The sequence below is a fragment of the Myxine glutinosa genome, chromosome 11 (assembly GCF_964187855.1).
Source record: "Myxine glutinosa chromosome 11, kmMyxGlut1.1, whole genome shotgun sequence".
Classification (NCBI taxonomy): domain Eukaryota; kingdom Metazoa; phylum Chordata; class Myxini; order Myxiniformes; family Myxinidae; genus Myxine; species Myxine glutinosa.
The window spans coordinates 18,078,289-18,096,907 of record NC_136271.1 but is presented as its reverse complement, the minus strand read 5'-3'; the positions used below and the strand labels follow the sequence as shown (position 1 = coordinate 18,096,907).

Here is an 18,619-nt window from a genome sequence, read left to right as displayed (position 1 = left end):
TGTGTGTTACTGTACTGTGTATTATTGTGTTGCTGATGTGTGTTACTGTACTGTGTATTACTGTCTTGCAGATTTGTGTTACTGTACTGTGTATTATTGTGTTGCTGATGTGTGTTACTGTACTGTGTATTACTGTGTTACTGATGTGTGTTACTGTACTGTGTATTACTGTCTTGCAGATTTGTGTTACTGTACTGTGTATTATTGTGTTGCTGATGTGTGTTACTGTACTGTGTATTACTGTGTTGCAGATGTGTGTTACTGTACTGCATATTACTGTGTTGCAGATGTGTGTTACTGTACTGTGTATTACTGTGTTGCAGATGTGTTTTACTGTAGTGCGTATTTCTGTGTTGCTGATGTGTGTTACTGTACTGCGTATTACTGTGTTGCTGATGTGTGTTACTGTACTGTGTATTACTGTGTTGCAGATGTGTGTTACTGTACTGCGCATTACTGTGTTGCAGATGTGTGTTACTGTACTGCGTATTACTGTGTTGCTGATGTGTGTTACTTTACTGTGTATTACTGTGTTGAAGATGTGTGTTACTGTACTGCGCATTACTGTGTTGCTGATGTGTGTTACTGTACTGCGTATTACTGTGTTTCTGATGTGTGTTACTGTACTGCGCATTACTGTGTTGCTGATGTGTGTTACTGTACTGTGTATTACTGTGTTTCTGATGTGTGTGTTACTGTACTGCGCATTACTGTGTTGCTGATGTGTGTTACTTTACTGTGTATTACTGTGTTGAAGATGTGTGTTACTGTACTGTGCATTACTGTGTTGCTGATGTGTGTTACTGTACTGTGTATTACTGTGTTTCTGATGTGTGTTACTGTACTGCGCATTACTGTGTTGCTGATGTGTGTTACTGTACTGCGTATTACTGTGTTGCTCATGTGTGTTACTGTACTGTGTATTACTGTGTTTCTGATGTGTGTTACTGTACTGTGTATTACTGTGTTGCAGATGTGTGTTACTGTACCGTGTATTACAGTGTTGCAGATGTGTGCTACTGTACTACGTATTAATGTGTTTCTGATGTGTGTTACTGTACTGTGTATTACCGTGTTGCAGATGTGTGTTACTGTACCGTGTATTACTGTGTTGCAGATGTGTGCTACTGTACTGTGTATTACTGTGTTACTGTACCGTGTATTACTGTGTTACTGTACTACATATTACTGTGTTGCTGATGTGTGTTACTGTACTGTGTATTACTGTGTTACTGTACCGTGTATTACTGTGTTGCAGATTGTGTTGCTGTGCTGTGTATTACTGTGTTGCAGATGTGTGCTACTGTACTGTGTTTTACTGTGCTACGGTACCGTGTATTACTGTGTTGCAGATTGTGTTGCTGTGCTGTATATTACTGTGTTGCAGATGTGTGCTACTGTACTGTGTATTACTGTGTTACTTTACCGTGTATTACTGTGTTGCAGATTGTGTTGCTGTGCTGTATATTACTATGTTGCAGATGTGTGCTACTGTACTGTGTATTACTGTGTTGCTGATGTGTGTTACTGTACTGTGTATTACTGTGTTACAGATTGTGTGTTACTGTACTGTGTATTACTGTGTTGCAGATTGTGTTGCTGTGCTGTGTATTACTGTGTTGCTGATGTGTGCTACTATACTGTGTTTTACTGTGTTACAGATTGTGTGTTACTGTACTGTGTATTACTGTGTTGCAGATTGTGTTGCTGTGCTGTGTATTACTGTGTTGCTGATGTGTGCTACTATACTGTGTGTTACTGTGTTGATGATGTGTGTTACTGTACTGTGTATTACTGTGTTGCTAATGCAGTGTGAATGCAGGTAAATGAATGAATTTAAATAGGAATGTGGAAGGAGGTGAGTTCATTGAAGGATTTAAATAATCAGGTGAAACCTGAGAGGCACAGGTGCAACACTGAGGTAAACATTTAAATTGAGTGATCCTTCGCAGTGAGAAAGAAAGCAGCAGGCCTTACAATTCTGGATACAAAGCACCCACATTGCCTTGAGACTTCACTTTGCAGGTTTGAAGATCCCATCACCATGGTTTCTTCCCATCATGATAAAATGGCTCATTGTTCATACGTCTCAAGGCCGAGGGGCAGCACAAGAGATCGCAAGGAAAAGCATGCCGGGACAGGCCATTAAGGCTCGCTAGGAAATATTGTTATGGCCTCTACATCCTCAACACGAGCGCAGCCCAAAGCAATCATCAGATACCAAATGATGTGAATTTCACAACTATTTTCTGATATTCGAGGCTTCCATTTGTCTCATTTCATGGGTTCATGGCCTTAAAGCTTCATCTCGATGTGACATTATGGGACGAGAAACCATGAAGCGCAACACACATGGAGTAATTACTATCGAGGATCATCTATCTATCTATAATTCCAGTAATCTCTGTGTGTGTGTTTGTCTGTGTGTATGTCTGTGTGTCTGTGACCGCTGTTTCTCGACAACCACGGGTCCGATATACTTTAAACTTGCCAGGTATATTGCTGGGGACCTGAGGATGTGCCTTTTCAAGGTTTCATATTAATCGGAGAAGTAGTTACCGAGCTATGTCCAAAAAACGATTCAACCAATCAGAGAGCAGCGAGCTATCACGTGTGCCGAACGTGCCGAACAGACTCTGCCTCGGACGGCACATTTGAGAGCGTATTCATTTATTTCACGTTGGCAAACTATGTTGGCGTTAAACTATGTTTTAAAACTAATTAAAACTAATTTGCGATTCATCGTAACTGCGATATGCGACCTTCCGGACAGTCAAATGAGGACGTCACTTCCGGACTTACGGATAGTCATAGTGACGACGTACTGATGCTGAACGTGGCGAGCAGACGCTGTAAGGTACGATCGATTGTAGTACACGTTTATAATAACTCTGCCGATACAGGCCCGATTAACTGCAGCGCCATCCGAGCTGCGGCGTCGGGACGATACATTCATTGTACGGTCACATCACGCACTTACGGGCACGCCCATGGGCCCATGGGCACGCCCATGCATGCATGGGCGAAGACATTTTTTTATTTTTTTTTGGCAAGGAACGGGCACCCACGTACGGGCACGTCCTAGGCGAATGGACCAAACCATTTCATGTAAATAGAGGGGGGGGATATAATTTTAGATATAGATATAGTACGGGCATGCCCTAGTATATGAAAAAGGGGCAGCAGATCCTCATAGAAAATGTCATTGATGTCAAAATGAGATTAAATTCCAATTCGCAAGAGTGGTTCGAATTTATTTTTTTAAAACACCTTTTAGCTATCGAGTTTAACATCATCTATATATATAAAACACAGTTTGTGTGTGTGTGTAATGTTACCGATAGACTCCTAAACGGAGAGGCTCACGTGCTTGATATTTGGCATAGACATGGCCATTGAGCCTGGGACGAACATGGCCGAACTCAAAATATTTGACGATCCATATTTTTTATTCATATTTACCTCAGCGCATTTGAGCGCACGGAATCAACGGAATCAGCGCAGGTGGGCGCTGATTCGCTCAGAGCGATCACGTGATGACGCTATGACGCTATGAACGCTATGACGCTGTGAACGATATGACGCTATGAACGCTATGAACGCTATGACGCTATGAAAAAAAAAATCGCTATGACGCTATGACGCTATGAACGATATGACGCTATGACGCTATGAAAAAAAAAATCGCTATGACGCTATGAACGCTATGAACGCGATGAACGCTATGAACGCTATGACGCTATGAAAAAAAAAATCGCTATGACGCTATGAAAAAAAAAAATCGCTATGACGCTATGAAACGCTATGACGCTATGAACGATATGACGCTATGACGCTATGAAAAAAAAAATCGCTATGACGCTATGAAACGCTATGACGCTATGAAAAAAAAAATCGCTATGACGCTATGAAACGCTATGACGCTATGAAAAAAAAAAATCGCTATGACGCTATGAAACGCTATGACGCTATGAACGATATGACACTATGAACGATATGACGCTATGACGCTATGAAAAAAAAAATCGCTATGACGCTATGAAACGCTATGACGCTATGAACGCTATGACGCTATGACGCTATGAAAAAAAAAATCGCTATGACGCTATGAAACGCTATGACGCTATGAACGCTATGACGCTATGACGCTATGAAAAAAAAAATCGCTCGCTTTGCCAAGCCAAGGGGCTCGCTCTCCCCCCGTTCCCCTCCCATCCCCCTCCCCTCCCCCGCCCGGCAATGCTGGGTACTTCTGCTAGTCTGCCATATTTAATGGAGAATGTCCCCCAGCCCCCGTCTTTGTGAGGTTGTCGAATGTTCGAGGTAGAGCAACAATGACGAACATTAAAGAACGTGTTGTTGTTTATTTTTAAACGTAACCATTCAATATAATGAGGCAACGTGGGAGATGGTGGATTCACATCCGTGGCAGCAGGTCATTGCAAGTCCATCACAAGGGCCAGAAATTCATGTCCGGCAGTGTATGGGACTCGAACCCACACGAGGACATTTTGTCCACCCGACCGCAAAACCGACTCCATGAGTTCACCAATCAACGACTAATTAAAGGTGTAAACTTTGAGACTATCAGGAGCTTGAACACCTTGATGGTTTCACATTGTTAACTCCGCCACCGAAGGTCGACAGAGATGATGTTTTGAACCGTTTGTTTTTTGTCTGTCTGTGAGCAGGATATCTAAAAACGTTATTGACGATTCGGAAGAAATTCTGTGGACAGGCTGGGTGTGTGACAAAGACAAATTGATTAGATTTTGGTGAAGATCCGGATATGGATACGAGAATGTTTTAAAACCGTTTTGAAACCGTTTTAAACTATGTGTTAGCTCTTATACGAGCCTCGACTTAGTGTACAAAAAACAAAAAAAATAGAAAAAATGTGTATGTATATGAGTGGGTGCATGTAAGTTGTTGTTGTTGTTGTTGTTGGCTTCTATCTTCACACATAGGTGGGTTTCAGGAGATGGAACGGAGACTACCAGGTCTCAAAGTATCCACCTCCGTTCGTATGAGTGTGTGTGTGTGTGTGTGTTTCATCACGTATGTATAGTCGAACACCAATGTGTGTTCACCATGGTCTATTTTTGAGGACAAAACAAACTCAAGAAACACTTTCCATAAAAGAGTAATTATGTCTCTTCTATTGAAAGTGTAGAAGGTGGCTTGCAAACCGAGCCTCAAGGGCGGTGTACAGAAGAGTTTTTTTATTTATCACAATAAACACAATGTGCAGGGAGGTGAAATTTGCTGCATGTGATGTGCAACGCATGCAGAGTAAAACGAATGTTCATTTATGTCCATAAGATGTCTTATAAGTAAAGAAGGTATAAGCACACCTGACACTAGGCCTAGGCTTCAGACATTGGTATGCTCACGAGGCTGCACCGTCAAATAAACTGTTCCAACCCGTCATTTTTGACAGGTTTTTTACTCGTACAAATATCGACGCCTCCTCCTTTAGAATGTTTTGATGATAATCATGACGTCATAGGTGATGTGGTACAGGCGCCATCTTGGAAAAACCGAAAAATGTTGCACCACTCTATCTCCACAACCGCTGCATGGGAAACATTGAAACATGGCTCATTGTAAAGAACTCCATATGGGGAATAGGTGTTGTTAACGATGACGTCATTGGTGCCATAATTATGACGTCATAATTCGACAGGGACAACGCTTAGTCTGAGCAGTTTGAAATGTATTGAGCATGATCTATGCTACAATTATATTAGAGAATATAAATTTATGATGTCATCGCTCACGTGGTCTGGCAACCATATTGGATCAAAGGAAAAAAATGTTCAAAAACAGAAGAGTTGGCTCGCAACAAGTTGACTAGTTTTATGAATACCATCTAGTTTTTCTATTAATCAGGATAACTGCAAAGTGAATAGTAAAATTAATTAAAACATTTCCTTGTTGCACCACTCTTTTTGGACATCCATTTTTTTGGGCCCATATTATGCCCCTCTACTAAATTCATCCATCCATTTCTCAATCCTTCAATCTACCCATCCGTGATGTAATGCAAACCTCAGGCCGCACAGGGTCTTCGATGCCTACGATAGCAATACACGTGAGATCCGCCACCACGGTCGATTCATCCTCCCAGTCGGGTTCCTCTTGCAGGTCTCGGTAGGCGAGGCAAATCGTTCGCAACCCGTCCGATGCCATCGTCTCCACCACCCCGTGCAAAAGCTGCTCTCGGTCACTGGGATGCAGCGGCTGGGCCTCACTTCCGGCTGCCAGTATATGGCTGCATCTATCCATGTTTCAGAAGGAAGACAAATCAAGTGTGACGAGCCATGCGTTCTATTTTGTGGAACATCTAACAAGCAGACAGACACCTGAAGGATCCTCACTTTTTCAGGAGGATCTCAGATGCCCCTTTGCTGTGCAGGCGAAATACGCCATTGGGCAGGCGTACCACCGTGCTCATCGACTTGCGGACAGAGTTAAAGGTGTACACCTTGTGAAGACACCCCTCTGGTGACGCATGCCTCAGGGCCTGGTAGTCGCAGTCGAGGTAAACTAGCAAACCCAGAAGTGCACACTCTGTCTTGTTTCCAACTTGGCGTGGCAGGCCACCCTCCTTCTCTGCTGGCTGTGCGGGGGGAAGCGAGTGATGGGAAACGAATAAGATGGCGACAGTCATAATGACAATTTCAACCACAATCGAGAGTAAACGGTCCAGTACAGAGCTTTACCAAGATCTTCGTGGTGTATGATGAGTTGATGGCAATTCCCATTGCCAGGAGGTCGAGGGTTTCGGGTGGGATGACGTCTCGAGGTGGCAGTGCTTGGTGGTGTTGACCTGCCACATGAGCCTGCACCACTGTCATTCGGTTTGTTGTCAGTGTGCCCGTTTTGTCAGAGCAAATGGTGGTGGCATTGCCCATGGTCTCACAGGCATCCAGGTGGCGTACCAGGTTGTTGTCTTTCATCATTTTCTGAGAGAAAACAGGGATGGAAATGTCGACATTAATTAATTTAGGATGTAAATTCATCGTTTCGGAATCGCTCTTCAGACATTGTTGCGAATAAAAAAAAAGTACATGTTTATCTATCTATAATTCCAGTAATCTCTGTGTGTATGTCTGTATGTATGTCTGTATGTTTGTCTGTGACCGCTGTTTCTCGACAACCACGGGTCCGATATACTTGAAACTTGCCAGGTATATTGCTGGGGACCCGAGGATGTGCCTTTTCAAGGTTTCATATTAATCGGAGAAGTAGTTACCGAGCTATGTCCAAAAAACGATTCAACCAATCAGAGAGCAGCGAGTTATCACGTGTGCCGAACGTGGCGAACAGACTCTGCCTCGGACGGCACATTTGAGAGCGTATTCATTTATTTCACGTTGGCAAACTATGTTGCCGCTATGTTGGCATTAAACTATGTTTTAAAACTAATTAAAACTAATTTGCGATTCTTTCGCTTTCCTGCGCGTTTGTGCACGCTATGGCGATTTCTTTACCAAACTCCGCAAGCCGTTCGCTTTGGACCAAACCATTTCATGTAAATAGAGGGGGGGGGGGGGGGATTGTCACCGTACTCGCAAGCCGTTCGCTTTGGACCAAACCATTTCATGTAAATAGAGGGGGGGGGGGGGGGGGGATTGTCACCGTACTCGCAAGCCGTTCGCTTTGGACCAAACCATTTCATGTAAATAGAGGGGGGGGATTGTCACCGTACTCGCAAGCCGTTCGCTTTGGCTTTGCGAATGGACCAAACCATTTCATGTAAATAGAGGGGGGGGATATAATTTTAGATATATATATAGTACGGGCATGCCCTAGTTCAAATAAAAATGACAATATCAATAACGTTTGAGGGATTGACTATCTCGAGGAGTTAAATGTATCCGTTTGAGGGATCAGTTGACAGATCAATGCCAGCGATTTGATTCCATAGTGAAAGGTTTTCAACCAAAATTGTCACCAGGAGCAGCGCCTGCAAAGATCACTACATTGGAGATCCACATCCTTTAAAAGAAAGAAAAAATCCAGATCCACAAAAAACAAATCCCCAATTTTTTTTTTTAATCCACATCCTACAAACATGATGTCAGTGTCAGTTGATTAACAGCCAGACACGATCTTAAAACACTCGCTACATTAGTCAAGAAATGACTGAACGTAATAATTCACCAATAGATAGGTTTCGACATCAAAATTAATGAATTGTATAAAGTACATTTAGTATAATCTACCATATAAAACACAATGTCAGTTTGTGTGTTTGTCTGTCCCCCTTCATAAGGGTAGGTTTTAAAGGCCAATCTTTTAACACGAATGTGTGTTTACTACGGTCTGTTTTTGAGGACAAAAGAAAGTCGAAAAACATTTCCCATAAAAGAGTAATTGTGTGTCTTCTATTGGAATTGTAGATGGTGGCTTGCAAACCGAGCCTCAAGGGCGGTTTACAGAAACGTTTTTTTAAAATAACAATAAATACAAGGCGCAGGGAGGTGAAATTCGCCGCATGTGATGTGCAAAGCACGCAGATTAAAAGGAGATTCATTTACATGTGTATAATGTCTAATAAATAAAGAAGATAGAAGCACACTTGACACTAGGCCGAGGCTTCAGGCTTCGGCACGCTCACAAAGCTGCACCGTCGAATAAACCGTTTCAATCCATCATTTTTGATGGGCTTTCTACTGGTTTAAAATAATATGCAAAAGGACATGTGACTGAGCAGTCTCAGTGAAGACTCCATGGCTTTGGATGTTTTTTTGGGGATATGAATACCTCAATCTCCCCCTGTACCCATAACCGATCGACAAGAACGATGGCATCCTCGAGGACGGGAGTTTAAATCAGAGCAAAGGTATCAGAATCAATTAATTGGTTTCTAACTCTGCAATGTGAGTTCTAGTCTCAGAAGAAATACCATGTTGTTTCACTATCAGCAGAAAGCAGCCACGTCTCACTTCCCACGGAGGTGAACATCAGTTTTCAGTTCATAAAATTATTGACATAACACATTCGTCTACAAACAAACACCGACAGTTTCCATCACGAAGACTAGAATTCCATCAGAATTACCTTGACGGAGTATGCCAGAGCAATAGTGACAGCCAAAGGTAGGCCTTCAGGTACAGCCACCACGAGCACGGTGACTCCGATGATGAAGAACTTCACCAGGTATTGCACGTACACAGGTATGCACTTTGCTTGCCACGGCTTTCTCTTCACGCCAAAGGTGTCGATGATGAAGTACAGAATAAGGATGAACACGGTCATTGCAGAGATCGCGAGTCCTGTTCAGGCAAAGATATGATGGATTAGGACAAATGAGTGGGATTACAGAAGCAATGCGAAAAAAAAGGAGAAAAAAAAGGAGAAAAAAAAGGAGAAACGCTAAAAGAATGAATGTGTAGAAATGAAGGTAGAGTAGTTTACTTCCCTGCGTACCGATCTTCCCGATGAGGATAGCCAGCTTTGTAAGTTTTCCTTGCAATACAGATTTTTCCTTCTTCGTATTGTAGGTCTTTTTCTTCTTGTTTATTGGTTCATCTTGTACATCACCATCTCCCTCCTGTAGGGGGCGCAGCTCCATTGTACCCTGGTCCTGCTCACTTCCTGGGATAGGTGGCAAAGTGAAAGAAGGGTCTTACACATATCATTACATATACAACAGTTGCACAGACACCATTAATGTCCAACTACGTTGGCTCATGCGTCCTGTGCCAACAGATACGGATCCAATCAGTTTTAGTTGTCATCGTCTTATCTCGGATCCGTTCTTCACACCACAATTATTGAAGTTGGTGACACATTTACAAGGATGCTCATAGGCCTATGCTTTTTTTATGCCTCCGCCCCCGAAGGTGGCAGGAGGCATTATGTTTTCGGGTTGTCCGTCCGTCCTTCCGTCCGTACGGGCGAAACCTCGTTTTTCTCAGCAACCACATGTCCAATTGAGACGAAACTTTCAGGGTAGGAGTGACACCCATGCAGAATGTTTTTATGATAATTGTGACGTCATAGGTCACGTTATATGACAGCCATCTTGGATTAAACACAAATAGTAAAAAAAATATTTCTCGGAAACCGCTGAATGGAAAAATTTGAAACTTGGCACATTGCCAAGTACTCCCAATGGGGAACAAAAGCATGATGATGATGACATCATAGGTGAAGTGGTGTACCAGCCAAAAATGTTTTGATCAAATTCCTTATCCTAAAAGTCTGAAATTGCATGCACATTTGTATTGAAATATTAAATTTATGACATCATAGGTCACATGGTTTGGCAGCCATATTGGATTTAATCTAAAACCTTAAAAAAACATCTCCCAAACCACCGAATCGATTGACTCGAAACTTTACGTGTATCATTGACTAGGCCATGGCGATTAAAAGATGATCAGGAAAACATCATTGGTCACATGATATTAAATATCAGCTTTCAGTTCTAAATCTCTGAAACTGTTTACTCTATCCTATTGATGCGAAATTTTACAAATATCATCACCATTGTTTCATATAGTTTGATAATGCCGATGTTATAGGTCACGTGGTTTGGCAGCCATCTTGGATAGAAAAAACGAACCTTATCCGATCAACACAAAACTTCACAAACCTGATCCCCTACCCATACATATGCAGTAAAGTGGACATTCTTAAAGGTCATATGTCACGTGGTGTAGCAGCCATATTAGCTTGAAAGCCGATATTTTAAAAAAATACCTTCTCTGAAACTGCTTCACCAATCGATGTGAAACCTGTCATGGCTGGTGAAAATGTTATACTTGAAAACAGCTGAAGGGAATTAAATCAAACTTGTTTATTTTTAGGACCGTGAACGAGGGCATCTACACGTTGTGTGAATATGCGGAGGCATTTTGGCTAAACAGTCGATCCAAGGATCGTAGTGGAGCTGTCTAAGGGACAAAAAGGATCCTGACCATCAAATCTACCAAATACTGTAATCATATACAGTATATATATATACAGACTTGGCATTTAATATGGAATTTTTTTTTTGTGGGGGTGAACTTACTTTTCAAGATGACTTAGAACCAAAAGTTCATTGGAATTATGTTGAAATTATTCTAGATTTTGTTAATGTGACCTTTAAAAGAAACAAAAACCACATTTGACATTTCGAAGCAAATAAATTGATCCTTGAAAGTGATGCACACTGATATCGAACTCAATTCACGGACAGTACTGTGTTAAACTTCTGTGCATTTTCCAGAAGTATCTCTTTATTTTGCACATTAGCCGAATTTTTTTTTTAACAAAAACAAAAGTTAAATTACGACTGGGATTACGGACAGTAAAATTACAGTTCAGTACTTCGTGTAACCCCCACGAGCATTCAGGAGAGCACGTACACGTTGAGGCATGCTGTTCACGAGATTTGCCAAGGCTTGGACAGGAATCGCTTGCCACGCAGTGACAATAGCCTGCTGCAATTCACGCACAGAGGCAGGCTGCTGGTCCAAGTTGTCGATTTGACGCGTTAATTCTGCCCACAAGTTCTCTATCGGATTCATATCCGGGGACATGGCAGGCCACTCCATATGCACTACACCACGGTCAGCAAGAAAGTGTTGAATCATGCGAGCACGATGAGGCCGTGCATTGTCATCTTGGAAGACAAAGTTTCCTCGAAAGGCTGCACGAACAAATGGAAGCAATGTTTCTTCCAGAATGGCCCTGTGCTTGAACTGGTTCAGGTTTCCATTCAGAACAACCAGGTCAGTTTTGCCCCCTGCATGAAAAGCAGCCCAAAAGGTCACCCCACCACCCCCAGCTTGGACTCTTGGCACGATACAATCTTCGTTGTAGGCTTCATGCACTTATCTGCGCACTCGGACGCGGCCATATTGACGATAGACCAGAAATCTAGACTTGTCATTGAAGATCACGTGATTCCAGTGTCCTGCACATTGACGGTGCTCTCTGGCCCACTGCAATCGGCGCTGGCGGTGTTGTCTGGTCAGACGTGGCTTTCTCAGGGGACGCCTGGCACGATAGCCTGCTTGAACCAGTCGTTGGTTGACTAGCCTTCTGGATACAGGCACATTTGTCAGTTGCTGCCACTCAGCCCTAAGCCGATTAGCTGACTTGGCACGGCCATTGTGGACTAACCGGTGCAGCTGGCGATCATCCCTCCTTGTGGTTCTGCGGGGACGTCCTGACCTCGGTATTGGAGTAGGGCCACCCCTCTGAGCATTTCGTTTCAGGATCTTTGACACCTGACCGTGAGTGATGCCATATTGCCAAGCAATAGCACGCTGTTTCATGCCGGAATTTCGTAAAGCCACCACTAAATGACAAACAGCATTGTCGAGTTGACGAACCATCTCCAGGGGAAGCGGCAATAACTTTTGTAGACGTGTAGCAATTTTTTTCCACTAATACAGAACGTAACAACCCTTATATACCCGATTGTGAAGCCAATCGTCAAATGTACCTGTCCTTACATTTTGTCACGCCACCTGTGATATAATCCTGTTATTGACTTCTTGCTGCGACAGACAATCAGTGACATGGTTCTTTTAACAAAGAAATCACCGAAGCGTAAAAGAAACTCACCAGATTGATATACCGAGTTCAGAAAGTAAACCCAAGTCAAGAAAAAAAAAAATTCCATATTAAATGCCAAGTCTGTATATGTATGTGTATATCTATATCTATATATACATGTATATTGTTACAGACGCGGTTGTGGATGTTAGTTTACCGAGCGGTTTGGTATGACCACGTCTGCACAAGTTACCCGATTATGCTCGAACGTTGACTAGTCGCGCTACGCTAGATCAATGAAGGAAAAGGACAAAACGGCTGGATTAAAATGACACGACACCAAGGGTTCAGTTCTCAAGACCTCCGGAGGAGGTTATATTATGGCGGAAGGTTAGATTACAACTACAAGAGGGACATCATAGAAAGACAGGCACTTAGACACACTCTTATATTAACCCCAACAGACGACAGATAAACGGGACAAAAGGCTGACTCACACGGGGATTGATGGCAAGGAAAGGCAGGATCGATGGCTCCAGGTGCACCTGGGCTCAGGGCAGAATCGACCCGGTTCGGTCCGGTCCAAAGATGCGGGGAGGTATCGTCGCGCTGGGGGTGGCGGTGGCTTCCTCTGCTCTCCGTAGTTCAGGCGCATCTGACCTCACATCCGGTAAGTCGCCGCGTATATCCGGCGGGGAGTGACACGCCCTCGGCTCGTTAGCTCCGCCCCAGATGGAATCGGCCCGTTGCTTCTCATTGGGTGCGTGCGGGGGGGTTACCGGCTCCGCCCTTGACGAGGGGCTGACAGGGAGCCCCTTCGTGGTAACCCCGTCGGAGCGCATGGTCATGGCGGCTAACCGAGCCGGAGTGAGGACGCACACTCCCCGCACGCCGCGCCCCTCTGTTGTTGTAGTTGTTGTTGTAATTGTTGTTGTAGTTGTAGTTGTAGTTGTAGTTGTAGTTGTTGTTGTTGTTGTTGTTTGGGGAAGAAGACGGGAGGAGGCATGGGAAGGTCCTAAACTCACTACTGGTGCCATATAATCACATTCTGGTGCAACGAAGAGTCAGAATTAATGGAAACGAGTCCTTAACTGACATAGACTAAGAATAACTAGCAAGATGTCCGAAAGTTGTCTACGTGAGATGCGGTGGACCTGGGCACGACATTTAATGGGGGAAAAAGGGGAAGGTCGGTTCTACAGAGTGTTGTTTACAGACAATGGGACTAGGGAATGGGGGATTGGGGATAGTTGGGGAGTATTGGGGAAATAGGGGAATATTTACAAGCGGATATGGAGGCCAAATTCCATATTCGCAACAATATCTATATCTATATACATGTATATCTATATCTATATATAAGGTGGTGGAAGAACAAATGCGGGCAAGGGGGTTAACAAGGGGAGATGCAGAAAATAGGGCAAAAATGGAGAAGATTGTCATGGGGCCCGCAAGGCTAACCCCCGCTCTAGCAGGGAAAATGGCCTTAAAATGCCTGTTGTTGTTGTATCTATATCTATACATACATGTATATCTATATCTATATCTATATGTATATCTATATCTATACATACATGTATATCTATATCTATATCTATATGTGTATATCTGTATATACATGTATATCTATATCTATATCTATATGTGTATATCTGTATATACATGTATATCTATATCTATATATACGTGTATATTGTATATCTACAGATATAAAACACAGTTTGTGTGTGTGTGTGTGTGTGTGTGTGTGTGTGTGTGTGTGTGTGTGTGTGTGTAATGTTACCGATAGACTCCTAAACGGAGAGGCTCACGTACTTGATATTTGGCACAGACATGGCCATTGAGCCTGGGAAGAACATGGCCTACCTCAAAATATTTGACAAGATCCATATTTTTTATTCATATTTACCTCAGCGCATTTCAGCGAGGAATATTATACACGGAACTGAGCCGGGGGCAGAGCAGCACGCTGATTCGCTCAGAGCGATCACGTGATGTTCCATCCCTGCCGCCAGACCATTGAACATAAAACACAGTTTGTGTGTGTGTAATGTTACCGATAGACTCCTAAACGGAGAGGCTCACGTACTTGATATTTGGCACAGACATGGCCATTGAGCCTGGGAAGGACATGGCCTACCTAAAAATATTTGACGAGATCCATATTTTTTATTCATATTTACCTCAGCGCATTTCAGCGAGGAACATTATACACGGAATCTCAGCATGTGCCAGAGCAGCTCGCTGATTCGCTCAGAGCGATCACGTGATGTTCCATCCCCACCGCCAGACCATTGAATGGAAAATATATCGAATCAATGACCATTGCCATTCACACCACATAGGTGGAGATGCAGCTACCGGGCGCCATCTTGGTTGGCACTCGATGCTGGGCGATGCTGATTTCCTTCACACGTTTGCACGTAATGCAGAGCGAAAAGCGATTGCGTTTTTTCACCTTTTGTGTGATCGTGTTTTGTGTCGATTTTGTGTGATATGAATTAAACGTCTTTGAAACAGCTGTGAAACGTCTTTCCACAACGCTTCCGTAACCGATTGGAGCAGTTTATTGCCGCTCAAAATGGCATTTTAACAGTTGTCTGGCTTTTAAAATCTGGGACACGTTCAAAACAAACGAGATCCACGAAGCGAGTTGGTCGAGTCATGCTAACTAAGATGGCGACACGGCGGCTATACTTTTCACGGAGTATGAGCGTTCTATATATTTTCAATTCAGTGCGCCGGACTCGCTCATGTACTTGATTTGTGGCATAGACATGGCCATTGGGCCTTCACGGTGTAATTTGTGCGAGGCTTTTGTCCGAGTGAGCTTGAGTCGAGAGGGCGAATGTACGGGTTGAGAATGTACGGGTCTCCCTTCCCCCACCCGGCAACGCCGGTACTGGAGGGCGTCACAGGATCGGTGAGTCTCCAAAATCTGCTTCGTGCTGTTGTCGCGAAGATGCTGGACGATGTCGCGATTGTTGTGCTGCTCTCCTACCATGAGAACTGCAACGTCATTGTTGACTGGCCCTCCCCTTCCCCCTCCCTCCCCTCCCCCTCCCCCTCCTTCCCCCTCCTCTCCCCTCCCCCCTCCCCCTCCCCCTCCCTCTCCCCCTCCCCTCCCCCTCCCTCCCCTCCCCTCCCCTCCTCTCCCCCCTCCCCCCGTTCCCCTCCCCTCCCCTTCCCCCTCCCCTGCCCGGCAATGCCGGGTACTTCTGCTAGTCCATATATATATATATATATTCACCACTAATCTGTCAGTCCCTCTGTTTATCCCACTGTCTGTCCATCTGGGTGGGAGTTACGTCATGCCCGCAGTGCTGCGTTTAGCTTCAAACACTCAAAACAGTGTAATCTTTTTGTACACCGCTCCTTTCCTATGCCATCTCCAGGCATTGCAAATCGTCATTGCCGGGCACCAAAGGGGGCTCGGCAGTGACGCACGCTGAAAGAGAGTACTCAGTTTTCACTCTGGTTTCTTTCTTTCTTGTTTGTTGTACACCGCTCCTTTCCTATGCCATCTCCAGGCATTGCAAATCGTCATTGCCGGGCACCAAAGGGGGCTCGGCAGTGACGCACGCTGAAAGAGAGTACTCAGTTTTCACTCTGGTTTCTTGTTGTACACCGCACCTTTCCTATGCCATCTCCAGGCATTGCAAATCGTCATTGCTGGGCACCGAAGGGGGCTCGGCAGTGACGCACGCTGAAAGAGAGTACTCAGTTTTCACTCTGGTTGTTTTCTTGTTTTCTTTCTTTCTTGGTTGTCCGGACGATATCTCAGCCATCCTTTGAGCTAGGAAGCTGAAATTTCGGCACAGTAGTGAGCAAGTCCTTTGTCAAATACGATATTTTTTGTTTTTTGAATAATCAATTAATTGAGGAGTTATTTAATTATTAGCGTTTAATTAAGTACTTATTTAATTAATTAAATTTCATTTATCTTCTGACCATTATTAACTCAGGCACCTTTTGAGTTAGGAAGCTGATACTTGGACATGCCAATGACCAGGTGATTTGGCTGCAAAGGATATTTTTGATTTATTAATTAATCAATTAATCGATTAATTATTTAATTATTCGATTAATGACAAAAAATTTTTTTTTTTTTAAGTTACAGATTCTGATGAAATAGTGGTAGTTTATGTGTTCTCTGACCAAATTGATTAATAATTTAATTTTTTTATGATTATTATTTATTTATTTTCATTATTAATCATTTATTTATTTTCTTTCTCATTTGGCCAATATCTCAGGCACCTTTTGAGCTGGGAAGCTAATATTTGGACATGAGTGACCAAGTGATGTGGCTATCAAGGATATTTTTGATTTATTGATTAATCATTTCATCTATTAAGTATTTATTGATTAATCGATTAATTATTTATTGAGTAATCAATTAATTATTTAATTTTTTATAAATGACTTATTTAATTAAATTTCTAAAAGATACATCTTCGGATGAAGCACTACTGGTTTAGTTATGCGATTAGCCAATTGATTATGAAAATATTTTGTGATAATCTTTTATTGATTTTAATTATACAATTAATCAATCAATTAGTGTACACCTCTCCCTCCCAATGCAGCCTCAATGAGCTGCACTGCGGTATTGCCGGGCGCCGGAGGCGCCCCGGCAATGCCGCGCTGCAGCATATTTAATTATTTGGCATGGGGCGGTGTACTTTGAATGTATTTGTACTTGTTTGTTTGTTTGTTTTCTTGGTTGTCCGGGCGATATCTCAGCCATCCTTCAAGCTAAGAAGCTGAAATTTCGGCACAATAGTGAGCAAGTCCTTTGTCAAAAACGGTATTTTTTGTTTTTTGATTAATCAATTAATTGAGGAGTTATTTAATTATTAGCGTTTAATGAAGTACTTATTTAATTATTTAAATTTCATTTCTCTTCTGACCATTAACTCAGGCACCTTTTGAGTTAGGAAGCTGATATTTGGACATGCCAATGACCAGGTGATTTGGCTGCAAATGCTATTTTTGATTTATTAATTAATCAATTAATCGATTAATTATTTAATTATTCGATTAATGACCAAAAAATCTTTTTTTTTATAGTTACAGATTCTGATGAAATAGTGGTAGTTTATGTGTTCTCTGACCAAATTGATTAATAATTTAATTTTTTTATGATTATTATTTATTTATTTTCATTATTAATCATTTATTTATTTTCTTTCTCATTTGGCCAATATCTCAGGCACCGTTTGAGCTGGGAAGCTAATATTTGGACATGAGTGACCAAGTGATGTGGCTATCAAGGATATTTTTGATTTATTGATTCATCATTTAATTGCTTAATTATTTATTGATTAATTGATTAATTATTTATTGATTAATCAATTAATTATTTAATTTTTATTAATGACATTTAATAAAATTTCTAAAAGATAGGTCTTCGGATGAAGCACTTCTGGTTTAGTTATGCTATTAGCCAATTGATTAAGAAAATATTTTGTGATAATCTTTTATTGATTTTAATTATACAATTAATCAATCAATTAGCGAACACCTCTTCCTCCCAATGCAGCCTCTATGAGGTGCACTGCGGTATTGCCGGGCGCCAGAGGCGCCCCGGCAATGCTGCGCTGTAGGATATTTCATTATTTGGCATGGGGGCGGTGTACTTTGAATGTATGTGTACTTGTTTTCTTTCTTGTTGTACACCGCTCCTTTCCTATGCCATCTCCAGGCATTGCAAATCGTCATTGCCGGGCACCAAAGGGGGCTCGGCAGTGACGCACGCTGAAAGAGAGTACTCAGTTTTCACTCTGGTTTCTTGTTTGTTTGTTTTCTTGGTTGTCCGGGCGATATCTCAGCCATCCTTTGAGCTAGGAAGCTGAAATTTCGGCACAGTAGTGAGCAAGTCCTTTGTCAAATACGGTATTTTTTGTTTTTTGAATAATCAATTAATTGAGGAGTTATTTAATTATTAGCGTTTAATTAAGTACTTATTTAATTAATTAAATTTCATTTCTCTTCTGACCATTATTAACTCAGGCACCTTTTGAGTTAGGAAGCTGATATTTGGACATGCCAATGACCAGGTGATTTGGCTGCAAAGGATATTTTTGATTTATTAATTAATCAATTAATCGAT

General features: G+C 42.4%; 1 protein-coding gene across 2 annotated transcripts in view; it reads right to left on the bottom strand.

Annotated features, from left to right (window-relative positions):
* The window catches only part of LOC137436464 (plasma membrane calcium-transporting ATPase 2-like), a 244,394-nt gene that overhangs the window by 69,913 nt on the left and 155,862 nt on the right, over window positions 1–18,619 (bottom strand). For both annotated transcript variants that reach the window (XM_068130276.2, XM_078786445.1), the window contains exons 7-11: window positions 9,439–9,606; window positions 9,070–9,284; window positions 6,726–6,968; window positions 6,381–6,622; window positions 6,052–6,280 (exon numbers count right to left, since the gene is read on the bottom strand). In XM_068130276.2, coding sequence (XP_067986377.2) covers window positions 6,052–6,280; window positions 6,381–6,622; window positions 6,726–6,968; window positions 9,070–9,284; window positions 9,439–9,606 — 1,097 coding nt within the window. The remainder of the gene's footprint in view (window positions 1–6,051; window positions 6,281–6,380; window positions 6,623–6,725; window positions 6,969–9,069; window positions 9,285–9,438; window positions 9,607–18,619) is intronic.